Below are 23,329 nucleotides of genomic sequence, written 5' to 3'. Positions count from 1 at the left end.
GTTCCCCCCGTTCCCCCCGCTTCTGAGGACGCTTCAGTTCGGCAAGCCCTGAGCCCTCGGAGCCCTTCTCCTTCCCTGGTCTCATTGGCTTCACCCCCTGCCCCTCTGCTCCCCACGGGGACCTGTGGTCTCGGCTCCCGTTCGGTCTCCGGGTGCCGGGAGGGAGCACGCGGCAGCTGTGCCGGGAGGGAGGTCTCGGCAGGAGCACGCAGCGTGGGAGGGGAGGCAGGAATCAGTTTCTGGCAGGAGGGAGCAAGCTGGGACTCGCCGCCTTGCCGAGCTCACCCCCAGGGCCAGACGGGAGAGCCGTCCCTCCTGCCCAGCACGTTTCTCTCCCTTTCTCCCCCGCTCCTTCGCCTGGGATTACACAGTCCGGGGTTGTCTTAGCTTTTGGGTGCGGGACTTCAAACTGGTTGAACCAACTGGTAGCGGATGATTCACTGGGCCCGTTTTGGCCCTTGCTTTGCTCGGGCAGCGTCTGCCAGCAGCTCGCGGTTTTCACGGACGTGCTGGCTGTCATTCCGTATCGCTGCTGTCCCGGGAGCCCCTGCCAGGCACCGGGCGCTGCCCAGTCACACCACAGGGACGTACCAACCGTGATCATATTCCTTCCTGCAAGTAATTCCAGGTGTCCCAGTGATCCCTGACCCGTAAATTGAGGCTTTTCAATAACCTCATTTGAGTGGCAGAGGTGATTAGGAGGTGATTAGGTGATGGTGATGTTGTTGTTGTTGTTGCATTAGGGTTATTCACTTGGAGAGGACAAATGTAACCATCCAGAACGGGTTTGCAGGAACAAGCAGCGATGCTGGCAGTGTTTGGGGGTGATCTGTCACGCTGGAGGGATGGAGGTGGTGTTTTGAGCTGCTTCTGAGCTGCTTCCACTCTGTATTTGAGGCTGGTGCCAAGTGGTGGCGGGGGAAGGGGGGTCATCTAAACAGGGGCGGCTTCACTGCCAGCATCGTGTCTGCCAGAGCTGTCGCCTGCATCTGAGGTCTCCAAAAGAGCAAACTGCAAGCTCAGCTCTTCCCCAGCTCCCTGCCCTATTGCTTCCCTGAACCCTTTTCCTTTCCAAAGTGGGAGCAACCTGGCTCCCAGAGCAGCGAAATCCCATTTTCCCTCCCTGGCTAAGGCGGCTGTGAGTCGGTGTGCTGCCCGTGAGGTTCGTCACGGGAGGGACTGGTCTGAGGAGCGTGACCGTGGCCCTGTCGGAGCACGGCCAGCTCGGTCCCTGCTGGGGGGGCCCTGTGCTTTGCTTTCTCCCCGTTTGACGGTGTTGGGGGGGCAGGAGGTAGAGCAGCTGCTGCTTGTGGAGGCCACTAGGATGCACAGGTAGCCCCTGAAAGGCTTCTGAGATCTGGAGCTGAGCTGCTCCTGACCCCCAAGCCCCTCCTGGGATGAAAGCTGACAGCTGGGATCAAGCCTTGCTGCTGGAGCTGGATTATCTCCGGGCTGGCCAGCCCCTGCGTGGGTTTGGGTGTCGCTGCTGCTTCCAGTGAAAGCTGAGGTCTGGCAGCTCAGCTCAGCTCACCAGACCTTCCTCAAACCCTGGTGGAACCTAAACCGGGTCCTTGCAGCTGTACTCACAGGGGTCCACACCGGCAGCCTGGGGGGCACACGCACCAGGTGGTCTGTGCCGCCCTACGGAGGCACGTACCGGGTGGGTGTTCAGTAGGTGCTCCTCAGCCCTGAAATGAGGGTGTTAACTTTGTCTTCTCAAGCTGGGGGCAGCCGTCAGTGGCTGAGGGCACCCCCGGTCCCATGCAGGGTGGCAGAAGCAGCTCCTTGACGTTGGCTGGAGGCGAGAGGTGTGAAAGCAGAGGGCTGTGCTTAAAAACGGCTGTCCTGAAACCGTCGTGCTCCGAGCCAGCTGCCCGGACGCACCTGGCGGCACCACTCTCCAGGAAAACCCGCAGGACTGGAAGCCCCCCACCCCGGGTGTGTGGCCCCTCATGCTGAAGTTCTCTGGAATTTTCCCGGTGGAGTCTCCTGCTCCCCCACCCTTAATTCCAGGTTACATCGGGCAGATCTGCTTCCCCAGGCTTTCCCCCAGCTGGGGCAGGCGGGGACAGAGCAGAGGGGCAGGGGTTTCATCCCTCCGTGCCTCCCGCAGTGCGGCCCCCCCGGCAGGCAGGAGCGGGCAGCAGGAACTGGCATTACTGGGCTGTTACCTCCGATGCGCAACGCAGTGAACTGGAGCAGCCGTGCTGGGAAAGCGGGAAAGCGGGACTGCTGTTACCCTGCCTGGGTATTGTCTGCTAGCAAACTTCCAGCCTTCTGGGGCTTTTTTTTTTTTTGCTCCCCCCCCCCCCCCCCCCCCCCTTTCTAATAAACGCAGAGCCTGGCACAAGCACAGAACCCATGTCATCCCCGCTCGCACCAGGAAGGGAGATGTACAGGCAGCAAGTGGCACCAAACTGCACAAGGGAGAGAAGGCAAGAGGAGGAACGGGGAGGGGGAGGAAGCCCCTTGAATAGGGGGAAAAGGAGAGGAAACGGCAGAGGAAAGAGTCCGGGGAGAGTAGCCTGAGGTGAGTAAGCAGGGCCAGAAGAATGGAAGGAAATCCTTGCAGAAACGGGCGATCTGAAACGTGTTCCTCCTGTTCCCCGCGATGTGCCTTCTCCTGGCAGATGCTCTGGATCGGGAGGTGTTTGGGGAGGAGCTGGCCGGCTTTTGGGCACGTGTCGGTTGGAAAAGGGAGAGGGCAGGAGGACCAGAAACCTCCCTGCCCCGTGACCCTGCAGCAGCTGGTGTACCTGGGGCCTTGGTTACAGAGGTTTTGGGAGCGGGTGGCTGTGCCCAGCCCACTGCCGCACGCAGCCCCCGCAGCCACAGCACACGGGGCCCTGCAGCCCCGGCCCCCTCCTTGGCCATCTCGTTATTTGGAGGAGGAGGAGGGGGCTGGAGGAAAAACCCATGATCCTGCTGGCCTGCTGCCAGTTGCTAAGGCAGTTTCTTCCGAAGCGAGAGGAGCTGTGGAAGGAGGGAGCTGCCTGGAGAGGAGGCAGATGATGCGCAGGGACCAGGCGGAGAGAGGAGCCTGTGAGCGCCAGTGATGGAGGTGAGTGGGATGGGGGGGCTCAGCGGGAGGGAGGTGAAAAAAGGGGTGAAGTGGGAAGGGAGAAGCGGCTCCTCGCAGAGCTCAGCCGTGGAGCCAGCATCCCTACGGACCCGTCTCTGCTGTGGTTCAGAGCAGCTCTATGAAGTCCTACCTGGGGCCGGAGGGGGGTGGTTTTTCCCCCAGTGGCTTTTCCCGCATGTGGTTTCCCTGGTGAGTACAAGATGCGGGGGAGCTGGCAGTGCTGCGAGGGCAGGGCTCGCCCCCGCCGCCAGTGTGTGGGGGGGGGACACGTGTCCCTCCGCTCCTGGGTCAGGGCTGGGGGCTGGGAGCACCCTCCCTTCTGGGTGAGGGCACTGGGAGTGCGGTGGGACTGGGCTGCCTTTCGCTCTGCCCTCCTTGCCTCGGTGCTGCGTTTCAGCGTGTTTCTTGCCCTCGTGGCGTGTATTTGAGCCAGGGCAGTGAAAGCTGGTGCCCACCCGGCCGCAACGCCCCGATCTCCCAGTGCTTTGGGCCCAGGGAGGAGCTTCGTGGCTGCTGTCGGCTGTGGAGCTGCTGCACCGGCTCGTGGTGGTCCTGAGCAGCGGCGGAGCTGAGTGCAGACCTGGGCTGGTGCTGCTGGCAAGGAGCCGCCGCTCAGCACCATGATGGCTCCTTTGCCTGTAAGCCCCCCTCCTGGGGCACCTCAGCGAGGGAGGGACGGTCCTTCAGTCCTGAGGGCACCCCAGGCTCCTGTCACCCCGAGAAACAAGGTGAGTGCCTTACCCCTCCGGTGTGGGGTACCCCAGAACTCAACGCCACCAACGCTTGGCAGCTCCCTGCACACGTAGCCCCGTTGCACAAGCCCCGAGCACTGGGTTGCTGTTGAGCTGGGGGGTTGGAGCGGGTGGGAAGCCGCTCACCCAGGGAGGGGGGTAAGTGCGGCTCTGGCGCAGCCTTGGCCTTTGGGGCTGGTGGCACCTGGTACCAAGTCACAAGTGAGAAAAGGAGCTCTTCAAAGGTACGTGGCTACCAAACCGCAGTGGCTTTGGGAGCGTCAGCGGTGGCACCTCCACGTGTCCTGCGCCAGGTCGATGCAGCGGCAATGGAGACGTGCCGGCAGCCGCCGGCAGCCACCGGCGCGGGGTGAACACCCTGTGGCCTGGCCAGGAGCGGAGCCGCTGGGGAAAGCGTTTGCACCGTAGCCCTGGGTGCATTTCGCCCTCTGAGCTGAGCACACAGAAATTCAATCCCTGGGCTGGCTTTTAACTCTTCCAACCTCTCCTTTCCTTGCCTTTCTTGTGTCCCCGCAGCCATTTGTCCCCGAGCGGCCGCTGGTGCCTAGAGCCCCATGCCGCATGCTGCCACCGCCGCACCAGTCACAGGAGCCAGCTCGCCGCCGCCACGATGCTTTGTGCGGTGCGTCAGCGTAGGGAAAACTTGCTGCTTTTCAACTGTCTGCTTTTTGGTTCGGCTGTAAATCCCAATGGAGCAGTCGTGTTCCTGTGGGTGTTGGAGGCTGGGGGGCCGCAGGGGGTGACTCATTTGCGCCCCAGCGGTGCCGCTTCATTGCCGCAAAAGGCTTGAGCCAAAGCGGGGCGAGATCTCCCTCCCGGCTGGCCCAGCCACCTGGGGGGCAGAGGGCACTGGTTAATGGAGGGATGGATTAAGGTATCAGATGTTTCCTGCTGGGATTTAATGCCCTGAAGGCCAGTGCACTATATGTATCAAACCTGGACGGATTCCTCTCTGGTAGCCTGGTGGCACCTGGCAAGCTGCACGCTCCAGGTGGCCCGAGTCAAGAGCCGCAGATCGCACCGTGGTGGAGCTGAGCAGCCCCCGGTCCTCCGAGTCCAAGAGCAGCCACGGAGGGACACGGCCACCCAGGGCACCTCTCCGTCAGCAACAAACGCCTCACACAAGGTGACATTTCTCTTGTTTGTACAGAAGAGCAGGGTGGGACCGGGCGGTCCCTTGCCCCCTGCCACTCCCCCCGTGGGGTCCGTCTCCCCCTTACTGTCCTCATCTGTGGAGGGAAAGAATGAAGCCAGAATTTATTTTAATTGTTTATTGTATAATATAAAACTACAAAAGTAAGACTGCTCATTTCCATGTACATTTGTCCCATTGTTTTTTTGATTACAGCCCATACCTACATGTGAATACAGTAATCTGGTTTCAGATGTATATGTCTGTAATATTGCATAGAAAAGGCACAGCTCTAAGGTCTGTGGGAGGGGAAGGGGAAATACAGCCTTTTTTTCTTTTTTTTTTCTTTTTTTTCTTTTTTTTTTTTTTTTTTTTTGACAATAACAAGCCCTGTTCAAACAACCATGCACTGAACATGTCACACTATTTACACCTTTTCCAGAATCTTGGCCTTTACAGGCGCTAGTATGGATTACGCTCAGAACTAGACAGGAGTCAAGGCTGGGATTTTATCTGCAATTTGTGTTTTTAAAGAGGTTCCAGAACTTGCATTAGGCTTATTTTCAGAAAAAGTGCTTAAAAAAGAATTAATGACTTTAAAAATGTTCAGTCTCATTAATTAATAGAAGCACTGAAAGCAACTTGCACAGAAGCAGGATACTGAAACCTGGTAGGGGGCTGGGGGGGGACACAAACCCAAAAGAAACCCTGTAACAAGAACCAAAAGGTCACAATATGCCGGAGTGAATTAAACCGTTTGTCGGACAGGACCCATTACCATTTACTCAACTTAATGGTGATCAAAGTGTAAACTTTTAAATTCAGAACATCAGTTTTAAACAACCCGGGCTATGACCACACAGCGCTGAGGAAAAACCGAATCCCCTTTGCGAGGGTCCAGCTTGGCTGGCAGGCCTGGTGTGCCCAGCTGGCTGCCAGGCCCGCGCCAGGCGGATGTGCTCAGGGACGACACTGCTCCAAGCCGTGCTCTCGCCGAGGGAAGCTCCCCATCGCACAGCGGGCCGTGCGGTGCCGCCGGGCTCTGGAGGGGACCCGTGGTGTCCAGGGACCGGCCGGTGGGACAGGCAGGGCAGCGAGGTGGCACTGGCTGCCGCAGCTTCTGGGGCTGGAGGTGACATCCTGCCACCTTCTCCAGCCGTCCAGCACCGGGGGCTCGAGCGCGGCTTCCCGCAGGCGTTACAAACGCCACCTTTTCCTACACCGGCCAGCCCAGCGCGACGGAGGGGACGGCGCTTGCTCCTGCCTTCTGCTGCAGCTCCCAAGGGACGCCCGGCTCACGAGGCTGATGGGGTAGGAGCCCGGCTAGGACTAATTTTGAACATAAAACTGCCCCTCATCCATACTTTTTTTGCATATTTCAAACCGGACCCATATTAGAAAAAAAGGGGTGGGGTGGGGGTAAGTCATGTGAGCCATGCATATCCTGACTGGAACTCAATTCATTTTCTCTGAATCTGGCTCCCGTACCCTTTTTCATACAGATTTACATTCCTACAAGAGAATACATTCCTACCATACATTCTGTACATGTTACAATCCAGATGTTGTTAGCTTCACAATAAAATAAATATATTTACAGAAGGAAAAAAAAAAAAGAATAAATAATTTATGAAAAAAAAAAATCACTTCAAATCCAAAGCTCTTTAATTCTGCTCCCATCTTGTCACTTCATTGCACATTAATGTCAACCTCCATCCCTGGTGTAGGTCTCAGAAATTCCGAACGTGGCTGCTGTTAGGACCAGGGCAAAGGCCACGCTACAGGCGGGAAGTGACTGTGCGGGGAGCAAGGGCCGCAGAGCCCTTCCCTCCGCAGCCTGCGCCAGCCTCGCCGCCCTTTCGCCTAGTCCCGTAAGTCAGGCAGGCTTATGTCCTACGGGATTCCTGCACGGATACCCCGCAGGACGTGCGCTTCAGCACCAAGGATACACAGACATCATCTTACGAGTGGTAACGTGGATTTAGAGCTCAAGCTCCTGTTCTGTGGACATAAAAACTTCAACCCCACTTAACAGCACAGCTCTCCACAAACCGCATCGATGCGAACTCTTGCCTAGCATATGGTACTTGTTTAAATGCGTAAGTATTCCCAAAAAAACAGGCAGTTCCATCCAGCGTGCCGTCAGTTGGGTTTTAGCCCTGGTAAGGCAAGTGCTTACCCAGTCACCGTGTGGAACTGCTGATGTGACCGTGCGCCTGCAGGTTTGCGGGGACAGCCCCGGCACCCTGGCGTGGTGCCATCGCCCCAGTCACCAGAAACGCGCAATGGGCAGAGCCGACTGTTTCCCGACAAGGGCCGAGGGCTGTGGCTGAGGCAAGGGCTGGTCCTGCTGGGCGTGAGACAGCACCGCCCCCCCTCCTTACCCACCCCCTCGCCTCTGATGGTCCCTAAAGCTACACTTGGTCAACAGTTTTCTGTTCAAAGCAATTAATTTTTTTTATTATTACTATATTTTTTTTTAGTCCATGTAAGGAAACAACTGCAAATCCTTCAGCAATCCCACTGCTTCACTGAGTTCAGCTTGGAAAAAAGAAGCAAGCAAACCCACCCGCTCCACAAGTCCCCCCTCCCCTACCACGCATCTCACCCTGGCAGATGAATTAGGAGCCAGAAGCGCGTTTCGTAATTGTACATGACGCATTTCATTTCAATTAGGAGTTCCTTCATTGCAAAATGTATTTGCTTTTATACTGTGTCTGTGTGCATATCTATGTTACATCTATCTATCTATATACTAATAAATATATATGGCCTGTTTTAAAGTGCCAATTTATAAAAAGCTGCCTCCTTAAAAGGCAGGCAAGACCCAATTTCATCCATGACAAGAAGGGAGCAGAACTGACTGAATATTGCCAAATGACGTAAAACATAATTTAAAATTTCTTAAATAAATATAAAAGTTATTCCTAAAGAAGCCATAGGCATGTCAACAATATAGGTTGTAACCGGCACTCAACAGCTAAAGTACCATTGAAAAACTAAAATGCCATAGCAACTTCAGCAATAGGCATGATACATTGCAAACATTGGTTTTTTTTTAAATTAAATGTACACCATCATGAACTTAAAAAAATGCTATTGGTGCAGTAAGGAGAAGATTTCTCAGGTGTTACAGGGAACGGGACCATGCATAGAAAGCTGTGTCTGTATATTCGTTGTAAAACGGGTCTATAAAGTGTAAAGCAGGTAACACAGTTGATACAAGAAACCAACCCTATACGAGATGCCAAGTGATGGAACGTGACTGGCTCCAGTTCCAACAGCAATGGATATTAAAGCAAGTCCATCCAGTGCAGGTTAAGAGATGAGCTTCACTGCAGTAATACTGAAGTTACCTTTTTCAGCACTTAGCACAGTGAGGTGGGGAGAGGGGAGGAAGGAGAAATGCTCCAAGAAAGGGCGAGTGGACGCTGTCAACACCAGTCTTCCGCCTGCTCCGTGTGTGCCCATCAGTCAGGAAGGTCTCCGTGAGAGGTCGGCTCTCGGCAGGCAACGGGCATGTTCTCCCTCAAAACCACTCCCAGGAGCTTCGGGTGAGGAAGCGCTGATCTGCCGCCGTGTTAAGGCGCTCCACGTCACGCAGGATGGACGCCTCGGCAAGGGGACGCAGGTGGGCTTGGGGGCACCAGCCTGGCGCCGGGGCAGGGAGGCTGCGGCCGCGGTGGTGCTCAGGACCTCTTTGGGTGAAGTTCCACAACTGTTTCCTGCCAACTGCTTCACATACGTGTTGGAAAAGGACATGGCTCTAAGTTTCAGGAATCACAGTAGCGCGCAGTGGGTACAGCAGGGAGCAAACACTTGTGAAACTCCTACAGAAGCAGCTCCCAGCCCTTTCTTAAAGCACTTTTTTTGTTTGCATTCAGGGAAACCGACTGCAGGCTTATTTGATCCAATTTTCTCTTTGCACCATACACATATAAAACATTACAACTCTGTATAAAAGTACAAGTGGTTCTTGTACATCTGAATTATGCAGGAACTATGTGAGCAAATCCTATCAAAATAGCTATTTTTTGTGTGTATAAACAGCATTTGTTTTTAGAAAAAACAATATCATAAACTGCAGAATCTGTACAAAAATATAAAATAAATTTGGGCAGCAGTTTCTAAACAGCCATGTAAATGCAACACTTAAAGAGGAGCAGGTTAATGCCTCCAAAAGGCTGAATTGCTAAATCAACCTATACAGGGCTAAAATGGTATTGAGATTATCTAAATAATAAAATTTTTTACCTCTTGCAATAAAACTTATAGAAAAAATAGACAAATATGCACATGCAATTTACAGCTTTCCCCAACATAATCCTTGTGCTTAGCTTTTACAATTTTTTTTCTTTTTTTTTTTTTTTTTTTCTTTTTTTTTGTAGTAACATAACATTGTCTACAATACATACTCTTTCCTATACCAGGATATTCGGTCTTCCTTGAGGAACCACTTTAAAAAAAAAATACATTAGAAGTGGTCATACATGGATGAAGGCACTCCAACTCTGCTTGAAGCAAAAACTAGTGTGATCCTTTTCTTTTCAAAAAAGGCAAGCAAGGACGCATGCACAGTGCTGTGAATCGGGGGTGGGAGGGACTATGGAAATACTACCAAGTGTATATACTGGTACTTAAAATTAAAAAAAAAAAAAAAATTGCTATATTTCTATATTTTAAGACCCAACAAGCACCTCCATGATGTGATCCAGTTCTGTGAGGTCCATTTTGAAAGGCTGATTTGGAGTTACTGGCTGACTGCTGTACGGAGCGAGAGTTTTTAGGAGCTCATCTGCGGAGACAGGAGCCATTTTTGAGGCAGCCCCCGTGGCAGACGTGCAGGGGTCAAAATCATACATGGACGTATCAATGTCAGCGAACAGAATATCATCCAGGGTCAAGTCTGTGAGGAAACCTGTGGAAGTTGTTATCTCGAAGTTGCCAGGTAGCGAGTCCATGAGTTTCGATTCGGCTGTTCTGCTCTCCGGGAGGCCCTCGGGCTTTTGAACGTTGGACTCACTGGGGTGGGCTTTGGAGTCGCCGGCTGCCGTTTCGGCTGCTACTGCCTCTGCGGAGGTAGGTGCTGGACAAAGCTCCTCGATTTCGTCCAAGGCTGAGGAGAAGCTGTCCTTTACTGGTTGGAGAGCAGGAGGTGGTGGTTTTGTCGGACCATCGTGCTGGACAGTCGGGGAAGTGCAAAAAGTGTCGTCCTCGAGCAAAGAGGCTGGGGTGAGGCAGGACTCCAGGGGCATAGTGCTTACGAAGTCAGTGGGGAGAAGGGGCTGGGAAGCGAGATGGCTGAACGCCGGCTGGGCCTCGCGGAAGTTGTCGCTGAGAGGGTCGGCGGGCTGCGAAGCGGTCACGAACACGGGCCTCAAGCTGCCTTCTTGTTTGAGTTCTTCCTGGATTCGCCTCAACATGTTGTTAATTAAAACTGTCTTTTGCAAGCTCGGCTCAGTTAATGGCCTGTGGTTATAAAGTTTCATAAGGGAAATGTTGAAGATAGTCTGACGCTGTAAGGTGTAAGACACCCTAGAGGGACCGTCAGTAGGAGACACCACTTTGCCTTCCAACCCATCTTCATGCTCGTCAAACTTCCGCTTTCCTCCTTTCCCCAACATATATCTGAAAGGAAAGAGACGAGACTGATGAAGCGGGCGAAGCCTGAAGCCCGTCCCTCGCACCAGACTCGCCACCCTGGCCCACCCACTCCCTCACACGCGTGGTGTGGACAGACTGGCGGCTCCGTCCCCTCCTTGCTTACCCCTGACGGTCACAACTGGAAACCCGTCCCACGAACAACTCACTCTCGGCTCATAGCAGCGGGATGAGGAGGCAGCAGCCGCCTTAACATGGTGCTCTGGCCCGCTGTGTTTAAGCATAGCCACGCTGGTAAATTCCAAGCCGAAATTCAACCAGCATCTATAAAACTCAAGCCCTTACGCGCCTGGCAGCAAATTTCCCTCTCGCATACATTAAGCATATGGTCCCCAAGTATCTACACCTAGGTGCACAAGCTACAGACGCTATACTGAGCGCTCCTTTCCATTTCCCGACTGATGCAGTACTCTGCCTGCGAACACACATGTAACGCACCGAGGTTCTCACAATGCATTTCCCTTTTTCGTCTAAAAGCACGTTGCCGGTGGGAAGGGGAGCGAGGCTCGCGCAGTTGCTGAGAGAAGCCTTCCAGGGAAGTCAGGAGATCCAACCCCTTAGCACGCCAGGATATATGCATGTACCTGACCGCGTGGGTTTATTTAACTGATCGCCTAAGGAATGTACTAGAGCAGGCAATGCAGTTATTACACTCGGAATTAGAGAGATTACAGATGAAGAAGATGATCCATCAGGTCTTTTAGTCTACTCCCCAAGACCACTCTCTGCGCTACACTCTGCTGCTGCAGCCAGGGCCTTCAACCCCGACAGCGCCTGGGTCCCGCTTTGAGGCTGGGGGCATCTTCTTCAGGAAACTTCACAGGGGTTGGGTACCTCCTGAAGAGCTGAGCACCCCCCCCCGGAACCAGGCGCCCAGCAGCACCTCTAGTCCTGCGCTCCGAATCCACGTGGGGAGCGTGGGCCCCGCTGCACCTTGGACTGGGGGGTGCGCTACGTCCCCACCCCCACAGCAAGCCCTGGCAGCGGGCTGGGGCGGGCTGGGCTTGCAGCCCCTGCGCTTCTGGCTGCGGGAAGCGTTTTTATATGATGGGGTCTGAAACCCTTTCCTCAGCCTCCGCCTGGCTAAGGCAACACCGGCAGCCTTTGCTTCCTCTGGTAAGGTTTTCAGGAACTTGCTCGCCACAGGCAGAACAGCTTTCGCACCACAGCAAGGATGCATCGCTCCAGATGCACCATTTGTCTTCACTTCTCCCCCATCAAAGCGTGTTCCTCACTCAGGACTACATCCATGTCAGGTCTCATTTGAGAACAAAAGAATGCTGTAGGGCTTTCCAAAGAACACAAATCAGCATAAATGCATGTGCTTTTCTCCCAGTCAGATGGCAGATTTTGCAGAAGGAAACAAAGGGAATTATACCAAACTTGCCCCACATCATAAATAATTTCTGGGCTAAGAGTAAGTAGGGCAGTTCAATCCCTGGTGCTGTCTCTTCCAGGATGTTTCAGAGTGCCTGGAAATGCTCCTCTACACAGCACAGTCCCAGCCTCATTTTGTCACCATTATTTTTGTGACACAAAGATGCCCCCAAACACAGAGGAATGAAGGAACTGCTGTGCTGTGCTGTGACAGAGGCACGACCTAACATTATGCATCTGAACTGGGAGGGCATTAGGGTCAGAAACCCTCTGCATCACTCTACCCCCCACCTTCACTAAGTAGCCAGGGTCTGGTTTGTTGAAATACCAGCAACTAATCAGGTGAAACAGCACAGCCCCTGTGCCAGGCACTTCTTTTGGTGCTTGTGAGACGGCAGCTTCCCCCCAACTCTCTCCCCCGCGACCTGCATGGACCCAGTTTACCAGACAAGCTATTTTATGACATCTAAATCAAATCTAGGAGGAGCAGAGGCCGTACTAACACTTCAGGTGCCTGTCCCATGGGCTGCATCAAATCAGCCAAGGAGAAGTCCTACGGAGACGGGGGTACGATCGCAGGCCCGGCAGAACAGCACCCCATGCTCGGCCTGTTTCCACATCTTCGGGCAAACACTCGGGTTTCCTCTCTCTCTTCCCAGGCAGAGCGGTGAGGTGCTGGAGCGCTAACCCAGTCACCCTTTTCGTAGGATCACAGACAGCCCCCGGCCACGCCTGCATCCCTCCCCTCCATTTAACAAAACACTAATAAAATGGCATGAAGATTTCTGCCTTGTTTTTTCTGTTTAAAAGAAAAAAGTGAAAAATGCCCAGACAGAAGTTGCAACAAGCGTATATTTTTTAACCCCAAATCTGACTCCTCTTGTATGCAGTTTTATTATGCAGCTATCGTCTAGGAGACAAAACTTGCCTTCCTTTTATTTGAGTACAATTCCCTGTTCCCCCCACGGGATCCATGCCTGCAAAATGACTGCACCAGGCAGGTCTAACACCAATTTGATCATCATATACTGGTTCTGCAGAAAGACAACGTAGCTAAGGACTGGCAAACATCCCCAAGAATGGCTGACAAAAATTTAAAAGCAAAGACCACTTGCAAAGTGGGAGAGGGGGCAGAAGAAATCAGGGTTTCAATGGCAAAAGACAAAAAAAATAATTCAGAAAGCATTTGCTGGACATTAAATCCAAAATCAGATCGGGTGAAGTGAGCCTCTTCTGTTAAAAATAAGTCCCAAATCCAGATCATTTTCTAGCATATTATGCAATTAAAAAAAGAAAGGCAGGGGGGAGGGAGCAAGCTGAGCGGAGCTGAGGAACAGGTAGGCTGTCATCCAAGCTCCTTGGCCAGCTACCAGCAATCCCCGCGCCTGGAATCTTGGGTGAACAAAACCTCTGAAATTTAGCACTACTGCCGAAGTCTGGTTTTTCTCTGCTCCCTAGTGTCACTTCCACGGACTACTCCAGAGCCGTGCACGGGGGTTGGGGTATGACGGGGGGCTCTGCTGTTCAGATGTTCACGACAGACATGCTTCCTTCCACTTTGGCCAGATAGGGCAAGAAAGGGAGGACTGGGCTAGCAAGAACCGAAACCCCTACCCCAGTCCAGCATGTTTTCACAGCAGCAATGGGTCAGGAGGAGAGCTAGCAGCTTCCCATCCCTTCCTATCTCCTCCCCCTGAAAAAAAGACAGACTCTGTCCTAAAGATACAGCAATGCTCTGTGTGAAGGAAAAAATTTTAAATGTCTTAGGGACTATGAGAGTTTTGAAGTTTGTCAGGCTCTGCCAGGCATGTATAGAAATATTCACTCTACAAAGCAAACCTTTTTCCCCATGATAAAGAAAACAGACCAATTGGGTGGCCACACTCCATTCTCTGCACTGGATTATTAATTATTATTGTTGGGGGCGTCAACAAGCATTTCAAATGAATCCAGTTGAGCCCGTTTGCATCCAGGATTGAGGAGCTGGTAGTTAAGACATTTTTTAAGCTGATCAGTAAGAGGTATGGGATCATCACTAGTAAACATGACAATAACATCACTACATCATTTTCCAGGAAGCTTAGAAATGATTCAAGGTTTCCTGCATGTATCACTGTCAAGCTTTCATATTTCACTTGATCTTCACACAGCTTGGTTCAGAGCTTGTCCTTTTAAAAGATAAAATAGATCAGGCAACTCCCAATTTCACCTACTTGCTCTTCAGCACAGCTTTCGGTTTCCTTTTCCCCAGTAAAGCTCTCTGAACTGAAGCTGGTTTAACTATTCAAGCAGCAAAGCAGGATGCCAGCCTAAGCAAGGGGTGTTTATTCCCCCAAAGAGTGGGCCCAAATGAGCACCACTAGACTCTCAGTTTTATAAAGTTTTATTTTCTTCCCTTCTCCTCTGGCATGCAAATGGGAACTGTAAAACCATTTTCCTCCAGTTTCCATAAATCACTTGATTCATTTGACGCAAAGCAAGGAGGCAGTATCTTTTAGACCAACTGACAGAGTCAATAAAACCAGACACGCTTTCAGGCTTGCAAGACTTTCTCTGGGTCTCCTTAAAGGAATTTTAGTTTCTGACCACCCCAGAGCTTAAGACAACGTTGCCCATTTGTTCTTTACAGTTCAAACCATCTCTTCTCTCCTTCCATCAACAGCTTCATACCTACATTAAAGAGATCAATGTCGTATATCTCCAGATACTGAACATAACAAAACCCCCAAAAAACTAAGCTGTACAATGCCAACATTTGATCTGGTTTGGTTCTGTACATCTCAAAAAACTGCTCCTAGCCTTTCCAGCCAAAGCTCCTGCTAGGAAAACAAAACCGCCAAACTTACAGATTGGCTTGGCCAAAGATCAGTACAAAACGAGATACACCCGCATCCTCTCAAGTGTCAGAGGACAGTTGGCCTACCAAGTCATATGGCCGTAATGGGGACAGTCAGACAACAGCAACCCACCAAAATGCAAGCCTGGACAGGCAGCGACAAAGGGTCATGTCCACAGAGGGTCTTTCGTGCATCTATTTTGGCTGAGCAGCAATCCCAGCCAGATGTATTACTGCTGCATTTCCACCCATCTGCCAGCAAAAGTCATTTTGGGGCCAACTGTTAAGAGCTGAGATGGGATATCGCTTTGTTGTTGTTGTTGTTTTAATAAAGGGTGTTGCAGGGGTTTGGTATGCAAGTTAGTTTTCAATGTTACTTAGGTATGTGGAACCAGAAAGCTGAAGAAAGGCAATGGAAAAACTGCATTTATCCAGGGACTGGGGCCAGGGGAGTTACTTGGAGATCTTCCCCAATATTCTCCACCAGTTGGCTCCAGCTCTGGAAGACCCAGGCCCAAAAGCTGAACCATTGTTCCTGAGAAAGATTCAACTTGCTTTTTTGCCCATTTAGGGCAACTGCACGCGCCTCAGAGCCAGAGAAACCCTAGCATTGTTTGGGAGTTGGCTTTTCTTAATTGAAAAACAAAAGTAATATATATTTTTTTCATTTGCATGTCATTTAGCTTCCTTTTATTGGCTCTGCATTCTCTTCAGACAGAGCTGGAAAAAAATGCAGTTGGGGCTCAGTAGAAGAGATAATCAGCCTGGAGCGGGTGGTTCTCTGGAGTCAACCGTCATCGATTAAACACAGAAAAAGCTTGTGCAATGCCTGACTGTGTCTCTGAGCCTACTTAGTGACGATCCTTCGCTCTCCAGAGGACAGAGGTACCTGCACATCATGAAAGAAGTATTGTATTTATTGATTGTACTTGGGACGTTGTCTCTTGTCACTGCTGGACTACTTCTGAAGTCTTTAATAATTAGGAGTTTGGCATAGGGAAGCACTAGATATATAAAAAACGGAAGGGGAAAGTGATTTGGTTATCGCACCAATAACAAAAACACCCTTTAATGTTAATTCTCAAAGATTTTTAACAGTTTAGTTTAAAATGCCAAGGGCTTTTCTTGGAAGACAATTCCACAACCCACTAGTCCCTCCCCGCTCATCAAGGCGGACAGGAAGGAAAAAGAGGAACCAAACACCAAGAGGGACAGCAGAAAAGGATTTTTAAAAAGTTACATTTCCACTCATATTTACACCACCCTATCAGTCAGTCTAGAGGATGAACAGCTTCATACAGTGAGGTTCAGTTTTAGAATGAACACGACGTTGCTCAAAAAGGTAAAAGCATCAAACTCCAGAGTCCACAGGCAACAATTCCTCCCCATGTAGCCAAAAGACGAAAGACAGACATGAACAGCAGGGGCTCGTGTAAAAAGTGGAGTTGAAAGCAGGACTGGTTACTTTCTGAAATCTTGGGTAATTAAAACCAAAAGGGGGAGGGGGAGGGGGGGAGAAAAAAAATGAAATAAAAGAGAGAAAGATGAGAAAGAGGAAAAAAAGAAAGAAAAAGGCAACTTGAGATTAAAATAAACCACAACTTCACAGACACATGTGCACAGAGAAAAAAAAAAAAAACCCACACAAAAGCCCCCCATAAAAGCCTGAACAGCAAGGAGTACTGAATTTGCACATTTCATTTGCAAAACGAAGTTTCCCCAAACCTCAGGTGTAAATGAGCCTCACCAGGGTTTCTTGGAGACTCTACCCAGTAAATTACAAAAGCATTTTCTGTGTCACTTCTGGCACATGAAATATTATTTTCCTCTCCTCCATCCCTCGCTCCTCATCCTTGAGGGCTGCGTTGGCTGTATCCTGGCCCAACGGTAGTCAATGAGTGTTTTGTTACTGACTTCAGCAGGATCAGAATTTGGCATAGATAGCTGCAGGACCAAAATAAAAAGGCCTTTTGTGCCAACTGGGTTCAACTGGCAAGACAAGGGCTAGATCCTCTAAGCTAGCAGAGGCAGGATGGGCTGCCGTGAGGCATTTCAGTGCTGCCAGATCCAGCCTGAGGGACCACCTGAACTTGTAATCAGTCTCCACAACTCAACTTCAAAGTATCTGTCCCCTAGATCCTGGGAGGCAAGCAGGTAAACCTCTCTCTCCCCATCCCTGTTCCCACATCCCCAAGGCCATGGCAGAGGGAGGGAGAGCATTGGTGTCTTGGGAAGACCCCCTCAGGGCTGGACCATGGGCTCACCCACTGCAGAACAATGCTCCTTGGCCTGCAGGATCCTGGCAAAGCACAGCAAACCTGCCCTGGCAGCTGGGAGCTGGCCTGCCCTCCCAGAGCGCAAGCATCCTCCTCCCATTCGAAGCTGGAAAGGAAGAGAAACAGCGGAGGGAGCGCCAGCATAAATCTGGCACCCTCTCCCAACCTCGCTAAAAACAAGGAAGAAAGCTGTACAGCCCAGGTGTCAAGGTTTAACTCCAGGACTGGAGCAAACAAGCAACATGGACTTTCAGAGGCGACAGCCACAGCATGATGAAAATCACCCCTCCCTGAAGAGTTCATCTGTTGACACCAGGGTCTTTAAATCCTGGCACGGCAGCATCCCCGGGAGCTAGTACAGCATGTACCACGCAGTAACGCACAGCTACGTTCAATATGCTGCAGCTGGCTTGCAATTTGTACACTGACGGGTGGTGTGGGTTTGTTGTTTTTTGTTGGGGTTTTTTTTGCAAAGCTGCTTCTCTAGGATCTGATGCAGATTTTACTTGTTGAAGTGTAATGCGTCCATGTTGCCTGGCTAGAAAGGACTCCTGACAACCGCTGCCTGCTAAGAACTGGGTCTCATGTCACATGCAAATTTGAAAACAAACCCCCCAACCCTAGACAAGAATTACAGGGAGCAGAGCTATGCTGGGGTTTCTTGTCCACTCCAGACCCAGTGCTCAGACATTCACCATTTACAAGGTTTGTTTTCCCCAACACACATTTCACATTAATTTTGGCTGCCTTTTTTTTTTTTTTTTAACCTGAGTGAGGTTTAATAAGCACTTATAAAACTCTCCTTTAGAGCTGTATCAAAAAATTGGCCTCCTGGGTAGCTCTGTGCTTCCAGAGAGTACAGGGAATTGTTTTTGTTTGCAAGCCTTTGCTGCAAGGCTGTCACTGCCAGCAGTAACTCTAAGTGGCAGGTATTTCTCACATACATTTTATGGGGACCTAACTCTTCCCATCTCCTGTGGTGGATGGGCAAACCTTGGCTCTTCCAGAAGCAGCAGAGAGGCAAGCAAAGCTGCTCAGCACCCCACTCCTGCATTCAGCAAGGCAGGCACTTCCCTCCTTCCTACAGGAAGGCAGCCTTGGCCCCCCGCTCTAGGCACCCGCAAGTGAAGACTGGGGGAGAGCAGTTCAGCTGGGCGACAGGGGTCTTTTCTAGTCTCAAGTTAAAATAGAAATAAGAAAGGAAAACCTAAGTGGGCGACTTTCAGAGGCTAATCTAAGCAGGACTTAGTTAAGGACTGTGCAAGGAAACCTCCTGGCAAATAGGAGACAAGACATCAGAGGAAGCTCAGGCTCTCATCTGAAGAGCATCTGAAGTCATGCAGCTCTCGTGGGGGTTGACTTCAGTACTCAGAGCCTGGAGTCCCCAGGTTCCCCAAGGAGTGTCTGTGTTAATCAGAAAGTAAGGTGAAGCCTTCCCCAGCAAATAAGCAATGCAATTATAAAGCCAGTCAATAGTGTAAACGCCAGCCAACGTGTTCCAGCGATATTTTGAAACTGTAATCTGATCCTACTGTTTCCATCCCCGTGCCTTGCCTGCGCTCCCTTGTTGCATACTGTACTATTTGAGGCCCAGAGGGCAAAGCAAGCTCTTGCTGTTTGTTAATGATCAGAAACTGCGTTTGGAGCGAGAGCTCTCCGTGCACCGCCCACACTACTTTCTTGATAGTTTCTTAAACTTGCAGCCTGCCGAAGCCCTGCTACAAGGCTCTCCAAAAAACAAAAGCGGGCAAAACAACCAAAAACATGACTACAAACTCCACTTCTGCCTTCAGTTTTCAGCTCCTTTTCACCATGCTAAAAAAAGGCAAAGCCGCAGTCTAAGGCAATCTCCGACTCTGTAGTGTGTTAAGTCTTGCAGGAAACATATGCTTCTATTAAATTGGAAACAGTTTCTAATGCTGTCAGTTTGCTAAATGTAACATGTTCCCTTGGAAGGAGTGGAGCAGTTTTAATGTTTTTGACTAACTGCACACACCAAACAGAGTATGTCTGATAAAGCTGGAATGGGCTCCAATAAATACAGCTTAGAATAAATTACTGCCTCATTAAGTAATTGTTTGGAAAAAGGAGAGCAGGTTTTCTAGATTATAGCTATGTTATTAAGGGTGTTTATAATATTAGGAATTCTATCAGGGTAGCAGAACATAATGCAAGTTTAAATCAGACGAGCACTTGTTAGCTCGTTAAACCATTAAAGACTGCCCTGGCAGAATTAGAAGGTGAACAAGACCGCACAGGTTCTGTGCATGGAAAGCTAGCTAGGCTTATTTCAAACCAGCTGTGAGGCTGAAGTCAAGAGCAAAAGCTCAGAGCAACTCTGGCAACTTCTTCTCAGTACGAAGCAAGAGGGGGGGGAATATAGCTTTGTGACATACCGGGGCTAGAAAACATTTATTCAAAAGAGGTTTTATTCACATACAGGAAGGCAGTTGGTCTTTACTGGAAGAAAGAACAGGTTTGGATTGTCCAACAGAAGTAATTTCTATCTCAAAGGACGTCTTGGCCGTGTGAGACAATTCTCACATGTTCTGCTTCAGACAGGACGTCCCATCAGCATCCTTACGCCAGCGCCCAGCAGATGCAACCAGGAACGCCAGCCTGCCCTTTTTTGGTCTTGTCCTTAACTGGAAGTTTTATGAAACAGGCTTTCGATGATTGCTAACGCCACCTCAACCCCTCGCAGACCTGGTGTAGACACAGCCACACTGACCACCAACCCCAGGCAGTACCTGCTTTGAGCCAAACCAGGGTGGAGGATTCCCCCCTTCCCACTATCGGGAACTGTTTGTTAGGGATAGTCACTGGGGGGTGAGGGATTTTCAGCAAGAGGGCAAAGCTGCCCCTCTCCTTGGGTCATCTCTGTGCCAAATCCTCTTTACACCCTTCCCCAGGATGGCTACACACACCAGCTACTCACAACAGTGCCCGTGCCACCACACAGGAGCCTCCTTGCTGGGGATCACCTTGGCTGAGACTCTGCTTCAAAAAGCCACCCAAAAAAGCTGGGCTGAGGTTATTCTGAAATTCGGGTCTCCACGTGGCAGTGTTAAGGAAGCAGCCAGGCCCGTCAAGCATGAATGAAATTATACTGCTGTGTACACATGGGCTGAGCAACTCTGCTGCCAACATCAAAAGCTCAAGGACCAGGAGCTGCATTACACACCTGGGCATCAGCAGTAGGAAATCGGAGCTGCAGTAAAGAAAAGCAGGCACAGCACCAGGCCAGATCCTCTGACTTTACTACGTGATTAGCTGATTATTCAGCAGACTCTGCTTGTTGTCACCCAAAAAATATGTGAGGGCCTCTACACACATGCCTCCCCGGGATCAGCCAAGAAGCTCCCTCTGCTCCACATTCATATTTTGGGGTTTTGTTCGGTGTGTGTCCCCCCCCCCCCCCCCCCCCAAGTCTGGCACTCTGGGCCTCCCTGCACATGAGCAGGAGGTCCCACGAGCAAGACCACAGCACAGTGAGATCTCCCCACCAGCAGGCAAGGAGCCACGCCAGAGCTGGTGCACGCAGCTCCATGCTGGGAGAACCAGAGCCGTAATCTCTTCAAGCAGAGGAGCAGCAGCAATTAGGACGACTGTGTACTGCTTCAGGGCCCAATTCAGCCAAGGGCTGACTGCCTTCCATTTCTCCCCACTGCAGAGCCGGCAGGCATCGGCACAGCGAAAGTGCTGGCTAAAAAGAGGCACCTTACTTGTAAATTAAATTCAAAACAATCTGAAAGAGCTAGCACGGCCACCAGAAAGTGACACAGGCTAGCAAACGCACGCTCCCTTTTCACTGCTAAAATTACATGCCTGTAATAACAAGATGCTACTGGTCAGACTCTAAGGGAGAATGATGAAATAGCAAGATTGGCTATGCATCCCTCCTCCGCCACAACATCGCTCTGAACAGTGTATTACAGCAACATTGTGTTATATTGTACAAGACATCTCCATTGGCACACGCATGTCACGGTCTAGCTGATATTTTTAGCATGCGTAGGGACCGGGTATTGTAGACCCATCTTCACTCGATGGGTATAATTTCTACTAAGGTTAATGAGAACTGTGCATGCATCCAAGAGAGACGAGACCCCTTTGTGTATAATAAGAGAAGAGTTTTTTCTCATGTATGTATAATTACTTGGATTGAATCCTCGCTTTCAAGCGTATCATAGCATCTTTTCCCCAAAGATACCCCTTATTTTTTCCCCTCTTGTTGTAGACCTTTAATAAACACATGGGGGGGAAAAAAATACCCGTGCTACTGTGGAAAGAACCGAATCGTTTGCCAAAAAGTAGGTTATTGCTCTGAAAACAGTGTTGAATAAATTATCACAGTCAAACTGAAAAGCAGCGAATGGCATGGGGGAAGAAGAGGAAGGGGGGAAAAAACCCAACCTCTTAAAATAACGTATACTGCAAAATGCAACATACATCCCAGCAATGACAAGTCATGTTTAGTTCCTGGCCTGCAGATTTTATTTGCTAACCAGTTTCTCACTACTGAGAGTTAAGAGAAAGGAAAGGTGTTTCCCTGGCATTTTTTTAAGTAGCTACACAGCATATGAGTCGTTTTCAACATTTTTGCTTAACTGAAGTGAACACAGCCCTGAAAACAAGTATATTCTGTGAAAAAGCGCCCACTCACCCCCATGTTTTTCTTAAAGAGGTGGAAAAGCTGTTGGACATTTCTCCACCACCAGTGAAAACAAAACAAACAAAAAAAAAAAGGTAGTTAAAGTTTGACATGAAAGTTTGCTAAGATGGTGTTAAGTGATGTTAGACAAGATGATAACTGCTGGCCTTTCAGTCCAGGGTACTAAAGCTTTTGTGTTTGTTGAAATACAGCATGTGTTCTCACATCCTACGAAGTCGCCTGAAAACTGATAAAGGGAACTTTGGCCAGCCTTGAACTACTCTCAAACTGCAACAGCCACAAGTTAAGAGACAAAAAGAGATCCCATTTTTCATGGCATCTGCTTGATTTCACAACAAATACTACTACACCAAAGCGATACCCTTTAAAACAGCCACCATGGGATCCACAGAACTTCTACGTAGTAAATTAAACATTCTCAAATAAATCATTTAAATTTATATGGGGACACCATTTTAACAGCATATTTTAACAACATGTGCATTAAACCTGTATTTCAAAGCAGGCTTAGTACATGTCAATTAACATGGAACAAACTTAACCCACAAACCGAGTCTTTGGAAATTGGGAGTGGAAAATACAGAAGAAGAGATCAGGAAACTGAAAATGGCCCAAACTTCATTTCATATTCACTCAAGCACAACCCGTTCACCTCACCCAAGACAGTATTATACCGATATTCCCCAAATTAAAAAAAAAAACAAACAAAAAAAAACAATCAAACAGAAAAACTCAACACATAAGAGCACATATGTATCACGTATGTTCCACTGCCAGTGAGGGAAAGCACAGCAGCAACAGGAAGCTCTACACTGTACGTTACACACACAGAAAATATTCTCTCTCTTCTATTCATTTGCAAGTTATTTGTGGAATACTTTAGTTAGGGGAGGAAAGGGGAAGAGCTGTTGAGAAGAGCCAGTTATGCCAAACAGATGGAGGAGGAGGGTAAGGGAGACCGTGAGCTAGATGACAGGAGGGTAACCTAAGCAGGTTATTGTACTCCTGGGACAGCCGGCATGAGAGTACTCTGGTCAAAATCCTTCTGACCGCAGCACAGACTAATGAAGTGTAAGTCACTCCTCCTACACAGGGACAGGCGAAGGCACAAGAACCAACAGGCAACAAATCATGCCATGTCAAAAATGCTTAAATAGAGAGGCTTCTCTCTCACATGCACACACATACACACGCACAGAGCGTGATAAGAAAGCAAAATGTTACCACTGTTTAAAAAAACCACTGTGGTTTGAGTATGAACGCCTGTTTCCTATCTTGATGAAACATGTATTTTAAAAATATGCAAGTGATATGCATGCACGTGTATGTGTATCTATTAAATGTTTCTTCCAAGGTGAAAGAGCGCCTGTAAAAACACATGAGAAGTCAAGAGTTTGCGGAGGCACCGGAAGATGATGATGTATTTCTGAATTAGGTTTTAAAACTTCATTTTGCAGCTACCTGAATTTAAGACAAAGCTGCCTTTAGGCATCTCAAACTAGTCAGACCTGCTGTAGCAGTTGCACAGTCTGCTTCAA

At 49.9% G+C, this 23,329-nt stretch overlaps 1 protein-coding gene and 1 long non-coding RNA gene across 5 annotated transcripts in view; one reads left to right on the top strand and one right to left on the bottom strand.

The window, feature by feature from the left end:
- Positions 1 to 2,329: 2,329 nt before the first annotated feature.
- Positions 2,330 to 6,609, top strand: LOC129736348 (uncharacterized). The gene is made up of 2 exons (XR_008732806.1): positions 2,330 to 3,061; positions 3,516 to 6,609. It is a non-coding gene; the product is annotated as an uncharacterized LOC129736348 (long non-coding RNA).
- Positions 6,610 to 7,436: 827 nt separating this feature from the next.
- Positions 7,437 to 23,329, bottom strand: part of SERTAD2 (SERTA domain containing 2) — an 82,463-nt gene continuing 66,570 nt past the window's right edge. For all 4 annotated transcript variants that reach the window (XM_055714119.1, XM_055714120.1, XM_055714122.1 and 1 more), the window contains one exon: positions 7,437 to 10,594. In XM_055714119.1, the coding sequence (XP_055570094.1) occupies positions 9,646 to 10,590 (945 nt within the window). In that variant the 5' untranslated portion in view covers positions 10,591 to 10,594 and the 3' untranslated portion in view covers positions 7,437 to 9,645. The remainder of the gene's footprint in view (positions 10,595 to 23,329) is intronic.

Source organism: Falco cherrug, chromosome 6, assembly GCF_023634085.1.
Source record: "Falco cherrug isolate bFalChe1 chromosome 6, bFalChe1.pri, whole genome shotgun sequence".
Classification (NCBI taxonomy): Eukaryota; Metazoa; Chordata; class Aves; order Falconiformes; family Falconidae; genus Falco; species Falco cherrug.
The sequence above is the reverse complement of the archived record's forward strand: the minus strand, read 5'-3'. Positions and strand labels throughout refer to the sequence as shown.